Below are 16,117 nucleotides of genomic sequence, written 5' to 3' on the forward strand. Positions count from 1 at the left end.
CAGTCCACAGTACATCGAGGTTTGTCCCTAGCGTCTGGATCCCCTGTGGAGAAGCCCCTTTGGCTTTGCCACTCCTACTCCTACGTCTCATTATAGCACTCACAGGCACAAGCAGCTGCAAATGCTTTATCATCATAATGGAATATATTGACATTTAAATTTCTGCCTATTTTATTCTATTTTATTCACTTGTCCGGAAGTAGGGAAATATTTTCTGGATTTGTTCTAGTCTGAAAAATATATATACTGCTGCTAGTCCTCATTAAAACCAGTGGGTATCCAAAAGTATTTTCTACATTGTCACAGAAACTCTCCCCTGATTAAATTGTGAAGAGTCAACATATCAAATCACTACTAGGCCTTAAATTAGAGGGAGATAATTATGGTCCACTCACCAATTAAGACAAAAAGCTTTTTTGTTATTTTTACTTGCTATGCTCATGGGACACCCAAATAATCCTCTTGTGTGTGTGCAGGTTTGTACCTATAATTAAGAAGGCTGTTAGCCAAACTGTCTGTTATCTGTCCTCAGAGCATGAAAATTAAAAATAACAAAAGAACACAACTTTTCTTCTTGTTTTTTGTTAGTCATTTCAACCTCATACTTGTGAAAGGCTGTTGAGTTTAGCCACACGTGATGGTCTTGAGGGGATTTACAGTTTTAGATGTTTTTGAGTTATCTGTAAAAATATCAGCTGTGTGCACGGTTGTGGTTACAGACCACTTTTCATCAATATTTTATGACGACAGCTCAGAAAAAATGAGTATACTCTACTCATTTGAGTTGTGCAAGATATCCAAGCTTGTATGAATGTTTGAAGAGTCACCAACAGTGCAAACAGTGTGTGTGAGAACTCTTGAGCCAAAATCAGCTGTAAATACCATGAAATGCCAAGAAAATGTTTGCCCATGTACATTCTTATTCCAAAGATACATACAGTAGCAGTAAGCAAAGAGCATCACGTCTCCATCAATACATTTCCAATGTTAAGTTGCCCCCCCCCATAAAAACCACACAATCCTTTTTACCCACCCTTGCTGCGGTTGTCATGGCAACTACCCTGTCCATTCAAGATAGCAGGCTTGGAGCAGTGAGACGCAGAGATGGACCGAGACTGACACCCTGAACAGTGCCCTGCTACGGGCCACAGCAGCTGCACACATCCAAGGCTTCTCCACTGTCAGCACAGACACACTGGGCTTTTTGTGTGTGGCTAGGCACAGTTCACCTCTGGTGGGGTCCTGTGAGTTCCTGCACAAAAACATGAATGATTTTCATCCAGACTGCGGCGAACATTGCTGGAGCTGAATGTGCAGATTCTTTATTGCTCAGACATTGTAGCGCATGAAAATAGAGAAATTGATTTCATGTTAGATGTTGACCTTTCGTCATTATGCTTTGTCAACAGTGGCTTCAACTATCATGAGTATAGCAGTGTATTAAGCACATATTTGAGTAAAAAGTCATGTTTACCGATTTCATTGTCTTTTTTGCAATATAATATGCATGTTGATTATTTCAGCCTGCCTAGTCCACAACACAGTTACAACCAGGCAGCTGACCAGAGGGGAGCTCTCTAATGATTGTAATTTCAACTGCAGATTTTTTGCTTCAGCAGCACCTTTTTACACATGAGGATTGAGAAATATGCTCAACGTGATTTAGAGTCTTTGCAAACACCTCATTAAAGCAGCAATTTGCATGTAAGCAAAGAAATGTATTCACAACAGTTTCGTATGTTCTACATTTCTTACTGGTCAACTTTTAATGAACAAAGTCACGTGACGTTTAAGGACATGCTTTGCCATGACATTGCAGTCACGTTTTCATACACAATAAAGACGCGCTGTCAGACTAGATTTAGAGGGTGCGGCGTGTCACATGGTGTAACACTTTTATTTAGGAATCTTGCTAATAGCACTCCTAATTGTGCTCCCTTTGTAGCTTGTCATTGCCTTTGTTAGCTTGTCATTGCACCAAATGAAAGTGAGGTTGGACAGGTTTAGAACAAGTGTGCCTTTGCTCCCCTTTTCTTCTGCCTATATACAGTGTGTGAACTCAGCTTCTTAAGACTGACTTGCATTAGAAGAAAAAAAAGATTTCATATGAATTGAAACAGCTATGAATATAAATATATGTTTGGTATTTTGTAGTAAATGAGATAGTGACCCAGAATTGTGCCATGGTAGAAAAAATACTGTTTTAGGATCTCTTTTCTTCTGTCTTTGTTCCTCTCAACCTTTGCTTTACATTCTCTCTCCTGAATCCTGGTCTAACTCTGTCTGACTCTATGCAGCTGGAAATGCCTTATCTTGTGTGTCCCAATGGCCTCATAAGAGTCCTCTCTGAAACCCCTCCTCCCTTCCTCACTCCCCCAGAGGTAAGACCTTCTCCCCTCTCCCCCCTCCGCCAGAGCATCTGCTTCCCACGCGGTAGCCTGCAGCCCTCCCTCCTTCTGCCCCCTCTATCTATCCACTCACCCTCTGGTTTGCTCTGGACAAGGTCACTTCCACCCTGTTACTAACCACCCTCGAGTATTTACCTGCCCTGACTGCATCCCAGTTCTACTCTAGGGATAGGAGACTAGGAGTCCTTGACACTAAACATGTTTTATCAGTAATCTTCCAAAAAACTGAAAATTGTTGGACTACATTTGATTCCCCCCTAAATGTTTTTAGCCTTAGAAACTTTGACTAGATGTCTGACAAGTTCTTACGTGCAGTTTTATTCAATTAGAGAGTTTTAAAACTAACAGTTCGTCTTTTGCTGCGTTCATGTCATATGGGATGGGTGGTAGAGATTAAAAAAAGTGTTAATAATTACTCTCTACTGCGTTTAATCGCCTTGAACGTCAGACAGGCTGACATGAGGCGCCTCCATTTTACTGTATTAAGAAGCATCAAGTCAGAAATGCCATTTAAAAATCCTGTAATTATTGTAATTCCCATATGACATGAATGCAGCATTACCATATATTAAATTCCAACGGAAGGTTAACTGGTTGGCACTAATGGAGAAGAGTACCATGTATGCAGACATCTGTGATCAATACACGCTGCAAACTGCAAGTCAATGCATTAGCCGTCGTGGAAGTTTGTTTAATTATTCATTTATTAATTCATTTATTCATGCATATTTAGTCCCAGCCACTCTTGGAATTAAATGGTACATCATTTTAAAAATACCAAATAAAGTTAAATGCCTGTCGCTCACAATGTCTTTTGGCCACACTACACTTTAGTATCTATGAAGTAGGAGAGGATGCTATAAAAGAAAGGAATTTGGGACACAGCCATGGAGAAAACACTTCACTAACAGCAAGACAACTCAGAGTGGTCATATGCTCGGTGATTGGGATTTTGGGTTTAACTGCACGTTTCTTTGGAAGGGGAGCCCTCTTTGGATGACGTGTTTGCTTCGCTGGCATTTGTTTAGTGTTTAAACTAACACTTTTTTTTTGACACATTTGATCAGAGATGTCTTCCTCCTTGTTACATACATCAACTCATACAGATCCACATTTGTTTTTCTGCCACTTTTGGCATTCAACATGCTGCTCTTGATTAGAGCCTTTTTCAATTTTGTAGCTTGCTCGCCAAACATATTTAATATTGCCATGAGGCTTCGTGCTACTGCAGAATATCAGAATATTGCAATGCAAGAGACTGCACACCCAATATTTTTTAAATTAATTTTAAAGATTTTAATTGTACACTGATTATTTTATTACATTGGTTAGTACAATATCCATAAATAATTACTGTATAAGTCTGTACAACCCAAATCCAGTAGATCAGCAGCAGCAGTAGTGTGTATGTGTATTGTGTGAGAGGTTTGTGTTATTGTCAGCAGCAGGGTGGTCCAGTGCCATGTGCCTCTGCAGGGCCTCCCTGTGGGGGTTATTTACCCAGTAACATAGCTGCAGTTCTGCTGAGTCCATCACATTGAACATTCATACAAACATACAGAGACACACAGGTACACACACACACACACAAAAATGAATATGTTCCACGTGAGAATTAATTCTTTACATAACATAAATCTATAACTGCTGTATTACACACACTAAAACACACTCGCAGTGCTTACACACAGCGACACTTGCTCTGCCAGTACCAGTCCATTCAGATGAAGGATGACGACCTAGCAGAGGCACCACAGCCCTCTTAAATTAGCTACATCTATAACGGCTGTGACAAACACGTGCATGCACACAAACACACACACACACACACACACACACACACACACACACACACACAGATAGATGCGCTGTTTCTCATTTTCTCTCATATACAAACACAGTGTGCCTCCCTCCGTTGTTTACTCTGATTTTTTTCCAGACTGTGTTCTCATTCACGTCGCTGCATTAAAAACCATCACTCTGGGATGCTCTCTGACAACAGATGGTTGTCTGCTGGCGTTATGTCTCTGACTCTAGCTCTTAACCTATGATTTCTTGCCTTTAATCTGTCTGCCACCTGTCCTTCCTGATACTCCTCATTGTAATAACAATAAAAGCCAAAATCCCCATAATAATAGTCTATAAAAAAATACGGAGTAGTATTGCAGTATGCACACTTTTTTTGTGCCCTACAATGTTTCTTTTAATATTCTTTAAGACATGATGACTGCAAACCTTTCAGGAAGTCAGAGGTTAGGCAGACTAAAACTAATCTTCCCGATTGAAATTGCAGCTGAATTTTAGAGGCTCGGCTCAGTTTGGAAAATGGCAGAGCGCGATAAGTTAAAATATTTGACCTTCCGATGCAGCTTCTTCAGCCTCAGCAGACAGTGTTGTCAGGATGTATTGCTGTCTCATGTTTGGAATAAATGATTTTCAGTTTGTCAGTCCAGATATGTAAGCGTGCAGCTGCAGAGGAGGCTGGTTGTCAGTTCAGTGTGTGTGTGTGTTTGAGCACAGGGGCGACCACTCAGCCAATGCCTCATCAGGGGTAATGGGCCATGATGAATCAGAACCTAATCAATGTGCATTACCATTAGGATTTATTTCCATGCTCGCTCTCAGTGGCCCGGCTGCAGTGGAGTAGTGGACGGACAGAATCAACATCATTTAGCCAAACCAGAGGAGATGCTGTCCACAACCCGTGTTGTGTGTTGAATCAGCTGCCTGTCAGAGCAGCATGTTTCATTTGACACACACACACACACACACACACACACACACACACACACACACACACACACACACACACACACACACACATATACAGTTATTGAATAAGCAGCATCCACCCTGGAGGATCTAAGTGACATAAAGTAAATCAATTAGTTTTGGATTTAATGTAGAGTCCCAGTGTCACAGGCTGAGTTTCAGAGGCCTCACAAACAAACTGTATGGTGCTTCTGCTAGTAGAAATAGGATTGCAATAATTGTTTGATTCTTCAGAAGCCAGAAAGCCAACAGGGGGAAAATGTTATGTGTCTGTGTAAAGGCAGTTTTTAGAATGGTTTCAGTTTCACCCACACCGTACTACAGCTTGCTTTGTTCCTGACTATAATGACCCACATATAAAGGATAAGTCTGGCGATATTCTGTATCTTTCTTATTATCAGCAAATCCCATAAAAAGACTAAAATCCAAAATGAATTGATCCTACTGACAAGTGTTGTCTGTGTAGCATAAAAACCCATCAGTGACACATTCCTTCATTTCAATACAAAAAACAGGGGCACTGTAGTTTTGATTTTAAATGAATCCCACATACGTCCTGTAAATACTGTTCAGACGGACTTGACCCTGCATAAGTAAACTAAGTTTACCTCATGATTGTTGTGTCGAATAATAAAATATTAGCCGCCCTGATAACTTTCCAGAGTTGTAAAATCTTGTCAGTGATTATTACAAACCATTCACTTTAAACAGCTTGTGTTGTTTTAAGGTAGGGGTATATTTAGTCTGAATCCCCCACTTAATCCGCAACTGAAAACAAAGACGCTACTTACTCCTGTCTGAATAACGTTTGCTCAAATTTAGAGTGCCCAGCTGTTTTAGAAGACTATTAAGTCCTTTAAAAAAAAAAATGAAACTATGAACTTGTAACCTGTTTGAAACCAGAGGAGTGCCACAGGAAGGCGAAGGAAGTCCGAAAGTATCACTGACACATTTCTGGTTTTGGTCTTTTCATGGGATTTGTTGACAGAAAGACAAATATAGAATAACACCGGCCTATGCTTAGAAGTATTTGCCTATAAAGGTAGAAAATGTGTTTTTAATTGAATTGTTTATGTCAGGATTGCATATTATTTTTCAATATGAATGTATAAAGTGGCTCAGGATAACTAAACTAATTGAGAAAGTGCTTTCATGCAAATCAGTATTTAGCTGAACTGTGAAATGCTCCGTTCTTCATTTTAGTGTTCTTGTGCTATAACCTGTTGTGTATATTTTTTGAGTTGACTCGAGCATGTGTGTGTGTGTGTATATGTGTGTGTGTGCGCGTTTGTTTTTGCATGTCATTCTTCAGTGAGCTGTTGTTGTAGGTTTAAAAGTTGTTTTTTTCACCACATGTAGAAACACACCTATGTAGTTTGTCCTCCCATTCCAGTGAGATCCCTCTCTTTCTACCTCAGTCTTCTTTCTGTTTGCACTCGACTCTGTGTGTTGTGTGTTTGTGTGTGTGTGTGTGTGTGTGTGTGTGTGTGTGTGTGTGTGTGTGTGTGTGTGTGTGTGTGTGTGTGGCCGCTGCGTCCTACCTGCATTGTGACGTCCCCTGAGCTGCGCACGTTGTCATTTTCTGTTTAACAGCACTTTTCTTTTCCCCTTTCCCCTTTCCCCTTTTGTCCCACCTTTTCTCACCGCCCACTCTGTTTTTGTCCCTGTTGACTGTGTGCAGCGGTGTTGTGCTCAATCCTGTGCCGTGTTGATTTTTTTGAACCCCCCTCCCCTCACCCCCGGTGCTTCTCTTGTGGTTTTTGTTTTTGTTCTTATAGTTGCAGGACCCCCGCATGTATGATCAGGTCTATAGGTACTTAGACCTTCCAGGGCAGGTATGTGAAAATACAGCAATTATTTCAAAACACTGTGTGTGATTTCTGCTACAGCAGCTCGCTGCTCAGTTTCTTTACAACCGTGTGTGTTGAAAGTCAGTCATGCTAAAGTCTGGGAGGCAGGGAGTGCTGTTTGTCAGTGGAGTAAATATGTAAAATCCTTTTCAAATTGTTATTTTATTACTATTTTCTGATTTTCATACTTCAGTAAAAACATATACTTGTATGATAATTTTGGTCAATGAGCACTCCCTGTTCCCAAATTTGTACGACAGTTTTTTCTTAAACGTCTAAGAGTTAATTCAGTACACTGTGTATTTCAAAAAGTCCTTATCACCTAGCTTAAGACGTTTAGAAATCGCACAAAGATGTTTTGACAGTAGCTGTTATGTAAAATAAAGGTGAGTTGTTAAAGAGGGAGGTTTTTGTATTTGGATATTTATGTGGCTTGTGTACAGTTAAATAAAGAGGGTGTAGCAGCAGAGTATAAATAGCCAGAGGGGGCAACTTAGATTCATGTTTAAAGTTTGGATCTAATTGTGTGTGAACAGTCATAAAATGCTTCTTTTACTCACATTTCTCTTTTTACTTATAAATCTCTGACTGCAAATCTCACCCTTGCCTGTTGTTTTAGTGGCTAACAGGCAGTTTGCTTTGTCTTATAAGATGACATATTAGATTTATTTCACAGCAGCTAATGTGTTATATTTTCTCTCCTCCTCTCTCCTTCTCATCTCCTTTCTTCTTTTTTTATTTTGATTCTCACCACCTCCCACATCTTCCTCTTCCCTCTAACCATTTCTTCCCACATCATCATCATCATCATCATCATCATCATCATCATCACCATCATCCCCTCCCTACCAAAGCTGAAGGCGATAGACCGTCCACCGGAGCCGGAGAAGGTACCGCGGGCGCCGCACGATCGCAAGAAGGAGTGGCAGAAACTGGCACTGGGTGCAGAGCTCGCCCAAGACATACCTGACGACAAACATCGAGAGGCCAACGGATCTGCAGGTTACCACGACAACAGGTACGTGAAAGTGGCTGTCCAGTATTTATCACGCATCCCAGAGTTGTAACTAGGCCAAAACTCTTAGAGACAAACATTTTTAGGTCTGCTTTTAGGCATATGGAAAGTCAACATATCTATTACCAGCATGTGTCAAATGATGGCTAACATGCACATACACCCTGGTAACCATACAGAATATACAACTACACCTTCTAATACTGATTGGATAAACACTGATGTGTCAGCAGGATGCAATCACTCAGTCTACAAAAATAAATTGTGCTCACTCCACAGAATGAGTTCTTGCAATTTAGCTACAACAGCGATGATTAAGGTTCCTCACAGTCGTGATTGCATTTATTGTGCCTCAAAGCTTCAAATGCCATTCATATTCAGTCATTTCCCTGCCAGTCAATGTGATTAATAACAAAAGATTTTATGCAAATTGCTGGTTTTCTTTGATTTGTCAGTGCCATGAATAGCTGACTTAAAATCTTTTCTCCAAGTATTGATGAGGAAGGACTCCTTCACATCATGACCAAATAGCAGTGTGGACTGGCCTGGACCCTGAGAGCAGCCCAGCAGTACTGACACTCACAAATAAAACAAATACAAAACTGGTGCAAGCTATTTAAAAAGAAGCAGATTAATTGAATTGTCAAGGAGTAACTCAATCCTTTTAGCCTTGACCTGTGTGATGCAGGCACATATGATACTACTTTCAGTATTTTATTTAATTTTTCCTCGGCTCAAATATCAGATGCTGCGTCCACAGACTCACTATAGAAAACATTGTGTCATGTCTAATTTTATTATTTTAACTGTTCAGAGTGTTGTTAAATGTTAAATGTTAAATGTTAAATAATTTCAGTAAGCTTGAACGTGTTTCAAAACTTGTTGTTTGTTTCCTAATTGCCTCTCATCTTCAGCTCTGAATTTTGGACTATTTTTAGTTTCACTTTAACTTTTAGCACAGTTGATTACGAGCTGCTTTCAGAAAAACTAGTTTTCTTGACAGATATTTACACATTTTGTTGATTTAAAGTAAGTAGACTGTTGCACCCTGTGTCCACTTCTAGAAGACATCAGGAGATCAGGAATATTTACAACCATGACTTTGCTGATACAGAACCAGTATTGTTGTCGATTATAATAGTTCCCAACCTGAGTTTAAATCATCTTCATCCTCTAAGATGATTTACAGGATAAGAAAGAAGAAAAAACTCACAGCTCTGCTACGCAAAATCATATTCATTTTTTAACCACTTTTCTGACATCTTTGCTTCTTTTTTTTCCCGTGTGAAATACTGGATGTTCCTTTAAACATGATTCAGATGAATCTAGGACTTTTCTGTCAGAGCTATCAACAGTGTGCAGGATTTTTTCTTTCACAAGGGGGAGAATACCATTGAATATGACCGTAGACTCTAAATGAAAAAATTCAGCGAGGGAAATTCAAAGTTGATCCAAACAAAGTGAGAAAATGAAAACGTATCTCTCTGCTCAGGGCTCCCTTGTACATGGAACATTTGGACGGGCCCTTCTCGCTGGCGGCGCTGCCCTACACCCAGATGAACGAGCTGCTGAACCGTACCGGGGACAGAATGTATTCACGGCCCCACGACCCTCCACCGCCTCCACCCCTCATGCACCCACTGGGAGAGATCAAGCCACCCTCTGTGATCAGGTGGGACAGGAAGACAACACAATAACCTCAATTTCATGCCCCCTCGGAAAAAAACCTTTAGTCAAAGTTTTATCAATAGCGATAGTTCCATTTGCTTGCCAGAGAGTTACTGTGGCTCTGATTTCCAACTTACCTGACTGAAAAAGTTAATCCTGCTCATCTGATGCTCCAAGGAGGTTCAAGTGTGAAGAATTATTTGCAAACACTATTTCACCTTGTGTCTGATTTACAAGCAGCGCACATCCCATCCCCGTCTCTTTGGTTTGTTTGTTTTTCTTATCTCCTTTTTTCCCCCTCTCTCCCCCTCTCTCTTATGGATCAATTGGTAGTAGTGAGTGGCATTCCATTACTTTTCTTTTCTTGTGAGTATTTATTCTGCGAGAGGACGAGGATTTTTCGCTCTGTTAGAGCTGAGCAGAAATACCCAGAGAAGAAGGGATGGGTGGAGTGCTAGATGGATGGATAGATGGGGGTTTTGTGGACCAAAGATGAAGGAGGGAAAAAAAACAAACGGCTCGGAGAAGGGCAGGATCAATAAAGTGTTAAGGCCACTGAGCGTATTACAGGTTGTTTTTCTGCTGCACACTTTTTTGCCGCATATGTCACTGTTTGAAGGGATGGAGAGATCAGAGGGAATGATTAAAGCTTTGCCTGCAGCCCCAGAGAAATATCTCACTGATTTTTGCAGCTATCTTCTCCTATTTACCCGCAAACTCTTTCCATCCCCATATTCGTCTGTCGCCTGAGTGTATTTACTTCTACGCGTCAGTTTTTTCCTGACCTTCTGCTCTTTCTTCCTTTTTAAAGTCATTGAGATCATTTTCTCACTTTACCCCGTCCCCATATTTAATGTAGCACGTGAAGTAGCTATTGCTAAATCCGAGGCAAATACTCAACACTTTATTTTCCTCACCCTTCTTTCTCTTTTTATCTGCAGCAATTTTCTCCGTAAGAAGAAAATTGATTGAGAACATGTCTGTCTTTGTGTTGCAATGTCTGGATACTGGCTCCATCCACCCACAAAGCTTCAGCATCAGATTATGACCAATAGAATAGAATTTCTATTGGGGCTGGTGGCAGCGTTAAGGACCCCCTACAGGGGCATCATCACTCTATCCAAACATCTAAACCTCTCTGACAACACTGCAAGCTACTGTGTGTATGATTAGTTACACTAGTGTCAGTCTTTGTAGAAAATCAATTTAAGGTGTGCAGCAGCTGAGCCTGATGACCTGCTGAAATTGTTTGTCTGAACTAATCTAGTTCCTAATTTTTAGATTTTTATTGAGCAAAACAGAGCATACACATATAAATCTTCAGCAACACTTTCAATAAGCTAAGTTACTGTTGCTACGTTTGTAATTAAGTATGCTTAATTTCAGACAGAGGTGTCGATTTGGCCGTCTAGAAAGACAACTGTTGCTGGCAGATTTTATCAGCTAGCCAGCTAATTAAGCTATCATTAGCTTCACGAGTTGGTTGAAGACAGCGTTTGCAGCCGACTTAATGAGTTGTTTAAGAACAAGAATCTTATAAAAGTGGTCTTAAATACATGCATGCATGTCTCAGGCAAACTGTCAGCATCGTCACCAGCTGATGGTTCATGTAGATGATCATGATGTTGGTCTTGTATTGCAGTAAATTAGTACATAAGTACAATAAGGAAACGTGTAAGATGACATGTATGATTTATTTCCTTTCTAGTTATTATTCGTCTCTTTTCAGCACTGTAGTTCTCCATCATGACCTCCTTTTCTGTCCCTCTCTCTTCTACACTCCAGTTCCAGTTCAGGTTTTTCCGACAGCAGACCCCAGTCTCCAGCGCGGACAGCAGGCTTCAACTCCAACACTCCTCCTCCACCACCTCCCCCTCTTCCCCCTCCACCACCCCCGTTACCCTCCACAGGCATGCGGGGCACCCCTCCTCCTCCCATTCCACCTCTACCGGTCCAGCAGCAGCTCCCAGCCATTCCGCCTCCCCCTGCTCCTCTCCAGATCGCCCCAGGGGTGCTCCACCCGGCCCCTCCACCTGTGGCACCTCCCCTCCACTCCTCCTCCCCGGCCCGTCTCCAACAGGTCCTGGACAGGGGCCAACCCATGGGCTCTGGGACCCAGTCGGACGGCACCATCCTGCCTCCTCCACCGCCGCCCCCTCCTCTGCCCCTCCCCGGAGCACGGAGCTCCTCGCCCTGTCCGTCAGGCCCGCCACCTGTGCCGGCCTTCCCCTCAGCAGGAGCCATGGCCTCCCCGCCGCCCCACACCCTCCACGATGTGGGGAGCAAGAGGCACCATCCAACCAATCTGCCACCCATCAGCGATGCACGCAGTGTCCTGTTGGAAGCTATCAGAAAAGGTGGGTCATGTTTCACCAGAAATTTGTGAGAACTTCCCCAGGAGAGTAAAGCTCACAGTTTAGTCTTTGTATGCTTTTTCAGAGGCCAAAATTTGATACATCAGATCTATAAAATTACAGCTATTTGAAATACCTAACAGAGAAATTTGTCATAAACTAAAGTCTTTCCCTGCCTGTTGCTGATTGTTCCCACTCCAGGCATACAGCTGCGCAAAGTGGAGGAGCAGCGAGAGCAAGAGGCTAAGCACGAGCGCGTTGGCAACGATGTGGCCACCATCCTGTCACGACGCATCGCCGTGGAGTACTCCGACTCCGAGGACGAGTCTGAGTTTGACGAAGGAGACTGGATGGAGTGATGGCGATCATTGGGATATAAAAAAAAAAGCAGTGTTGGTGGCGGAGGACAAACGTGTTCAGGTGCCCCCCCCTCCTCCTCCCAACCCAAACCCTGCACTCCACACCTCACCATCAAAGAGTCTTTCTACTCTGGAAAGAAGCAAAACATCGTTGTTGCCCACTTCTCCTCTGTCGAGCTTTTTTATCTCGTCATATCTCCGTCTCGTTGTGGTTTGTGTTCGGAGGAGAAATCTCCACGTCGCTCTCGTCTGTCTCTAGTGTTCCAAGAGAAGTTTTTTGCATTCATTCTTTTCTGCACTACCACACGACCTTGTTTCTGCTGGATTTCTTGTGACGAAATCCCTCATGTTTACTCTTGTTATACATGAAAATAACTTTTTTGAAGAACCACTTGTTTTTGTTTCTTATCTGTACGTCGATGTAATAAAAAAAAAACCTAGAAAATAGAAAAGGAAAAAATGAAGGCATGTTGCATTTATCCTTAGTTCTCAGCACCGTTTTGCCACCTGGTGGCTGAACACGGCATTGAATGAATGCTGTTTTATTTTATCGTCTTTTATTTACCTTTATTTCTGATGAAACATTTGCGGTTTTAACAGGCCAGTAGTTGCTGATACTGACCACTACATGAACAGTCACTCAGTGTGGACACCAGCTGGGTTGTATTTTGTTTTCTCTCTTATCAGGACTGACTTTACCACTTAGAACAAGCAAAAGATTGTGTTGGTATGTCATGTGATGATTGCCGTACGGTTGAAAATGACGAAGGGGGAGCATATGGCTGATTTGGCCACACGTGTGCATATCCATCCACTTACATCTAACTTTTACTCCAGGGAAATGTATGCCAAGAGATTGAGCTTTTTTTTGTCTGTCCGGGTTCTGAGGAGCCACGTACGCTCATGTTGACATCAGGCAATGTCAAAGAGAAACACTGAGCCATTGGTTTTTAGCATATTGAGCTGCCACCCTTTTCTCAAGTTGTTTGCCATAGAAATGGACACTGGAAGTGATTAGATGCTGTAGACGTACATCAGATTTCCTGCCTCTCTTATTGTCCCTGATGAATATTCAGCGTGCCGAGGAAAACTTAGAATTTTGAGAAGGTACCCGTGATAATGAGAGTCTGACCAACACCAGGTAAAACCACTCAACACCAATGAAGGCAGCTTTTCCCTCAGATCCCCCTTTACTGTGTACCTGCCCACTAACGAGAAGCCTTACCTCGTTCGGTTCTACAGCAGCAACGCTTGTTCAAAAGATTTTGTGATTTTTATTTTGCCTTTTGAGGCCTGAAAGGAAAGGATACATTATGCCTTGTTTTGGCTCATTTCAAAGAAAATGTCTGCCATCCTTTTCCGTTTGTTCGTTCGTTCTTTCTTCTACTTGCCTTACTGTTCGTACAAAACGTATCGTTGAGTTGATGAATGTATTGTGCTGTTACTACTTACTTGCCTGCGCTTGTATGAATTTGCTGTTTCTATGTTTGGGGGAAAAAGGGACGGAGGGACAGAAACCCTGGTTTAAAAAAGAATAAGATTAGATCAATACTGTATACCATGTAACTTATGTAACTGTTGACTGTAACAGTTTGCTTGAATTAATAAAAATCTAATGTTATGTTTCAGCCCTAAATGTTATGGGTTTGTTGTTGTTGAGCTGAGTTTGTCTCATCCCCTCAGCCGAGCCGATGTGTTCTTTATTTGTGGATGACTGAGCAACAGGTCATTAAGCTCCAGCCTGCTAAAGTACAGGCTTTTACACATACAGCAAGATCATAAACCTCCAAATACAAAGTCAGCTGTAGACGTGAATTGCTCCTTTTGTTGTAGGAACCAGCTGAATTCATGTTGTAGATATGATGTAGTAGATAAGAACATGGAAATTATACTAAAGAATCATCAAAATCAGTCACTGTTTGTGTTGCCACAATTTAATTTTCACAATAAATGGTTAAATATCTGGAGTGATAAAGAAACAAATCTGTTCAGAGCCACTCCTTATTTAGTTTTTGAATACCATGACATCAACATGATGTTTATTATTAGATCAATGCAGCCATCATTCGTATAAATTCTATACAGTTTGATGGAAACAAATAATTCCAGATCAATTCAGTTTTACATAAAAATCTAAAGTAAGATTTGTTGCTGAACATTTTATACAATTTAATATCTAAAGTTCTAGTTTATGAGAAACTGTTCATTTCAGTCGGAATGACTAAAGTGCTTCTTGATTTTCTTTTAACAATATTTTTTGGGCATTTTTGCCCTTATTGGACAGTTAATAGTGATAGAGAATTAGGAGGATAATTGTATCTGGATGAGCAGGTTGTCTTGGAGTAGTTTAAAGAAAAGTCCTGTCTTTATTTATGATTCAATTACATTTCATAAAATGTAGGGTACAAATGGCAAATCATCGCCATAATGTCATATTTAAATGCCTTTTTGTCTGACTCCATTCATCTAACAGAAACATTTAGTTAAGGACTGTAAAAGCAAAATTTGGATCGGTTCCGGTTTCATTTAATTGTGTACTTCATCATGTAGAGTCCGTACTGGTAACCTACGTTTCTCATCTAGCTTATACTCATTAAATAATGTCAATGTATTTTCAATTTAATATTTAAGAGGTCATTTGTATGTTGGAAATGAGTTCATATATGAGGCTTAAAATGTCTTCACCATGATCCGCCTAACTGAACAGCTACAGCTCCGGCTTTGAGGAGCTGAAAGATCCGGGCTTATGTCAAACCAGTAACAATAAAATAAAGCTAACCCACTTATCCATGTATGAAGAACACGACCCTGGAGTTCTGAGGGATTGACCTGTGGGAGAGCCATCCTGACAGAAACAGCCCCAGATGCTGTGTGTTAGATGTCGACAAAGACTGCAGGTTGAAAATAAAAGTTCACAGTTTTCATGTGTCATCGCACCTTGACTCTCACCTCGTTCTATTCTTATTTCTCTCTCGTCTCATTCTCACTTATACATATTTTTTCCCAGTTTCCTCCCTCTTTTCACTCTTCTTGTCTTCTCTCACCTCCCTCCTTCAGTCGTCTCTCTCAAAACAGGAGGAAAGGCTCCTGGAGTTTTCATGTTTATTATCTTGTCACTCTTGTTGTAATCTTGCTTTTTGTCCTGTCACTCTTTATCCTCTAAGCCCGGAGTTTTCAAAGACGCTTTGGGCATTTCAGCTTTCCTGTCAGGGTGGCACACGACATCTGCGCCTCAAAAACATGTCAGCTTTGGGACTGCGTGGATTATATAACTTCAATACATTGTGCACAGCTCTCATCGCACTTTGCAGTACACTTGTAGGAGGAGGCTTATTAAAAGTGTGTGTGTGTGTGTGTGTGTGTGTGTGTGTGTCTAAGGGGAGCTGATGAAAAAGAGATTTAATTACCAGATACAGTGTGTTATTCTGTTCCCTGCTTGGAAGAAGTCCAACTGTTTCACCTTGGAGGAAAAGGCCTGATTTGTTTTCTTCCAACATTAAACTTTAGTCAACAGACCTGAAATAGCTTTTGCAAATAATCATCAGCTGATGAGTTTTGCCACATTGGACAATCAGTTTTACAGCTCCCTACTTGAATTACGCTCATGCAGAATATTCAGCCTGCCTGCTGCTCCAAATAATTCCCTGTAAAACAAAAAGGTAAAAATAATGCTGTGTTGCCCTAATGCTTT

The 16,117-nt window shown here is 41.2% G+C and overlaps 1 protein-coding gene across 4 annotated transcripts in view; it reads left to right on the forward strand.

Moving 5' to 3' along the window:
• Nucleotides 1–14,062, forward strand: part of wasf1 (WASP family member 1) — a 54,344-nt gene extending 40,282 nt beyond the window's left edge. For 2 of the 4 annotated variants that reach the window (XM_051408441.1, XM_051408442.1), the window contains exons 6-11: nucleotides 2,298–2,381; nucleotides 6,959–7,015; nucleotides 7,885–8,048; nucleotides 9,538–9,717; nucleotides 11,499–12,070; nucleotides 12,269–14,062. In XM_051408441.1, the coding sequence (XP_051264401.1) occupies nucleotides 2,298–2,381; nucleotides 6,959–7,015; nucleotides 7,885–8,048; nucleotides 9,538–9,717; nucleotides 11,499–12,070; nucleotides 12,269–12,426 (1,215 nt within the window). In that variant the 3' untranslated portion in view covers nucleotides 12,427–14,062. The remainder of the gene's footprint in view (nucleotides 1–2,297; nucleotides 2,382–6,958; nucleotides 7,016–7,884; nucleotides 8,049–9,537; nucleotides 9,718–11,498; nucleotides 12,071–12,268) is intronic. The other 2 variants (XM_051408444.1, XM_051408443.1) reach the window with 2 other exon arrangements.
• The last annotated feature ends 2,055 nt before the right edge of the window (nucleotides 14,063–16,117 follow it).

This window comes from Dicentrarchus labrax, unplaced genomic scaffold (genome assembly GCF_905237075.1).
Source record: "Dicentrarchus labrax unplaced genomic scaffold, dlabrax2021, whole genome shotgun sequence".
Taxonomy (NCBI): domain Eukaryota; kingdom Metazoa; phylum Chordata; class Actinopteri; family Moronidae; genus Dicentrarchus; species Dicentrarchus labrax.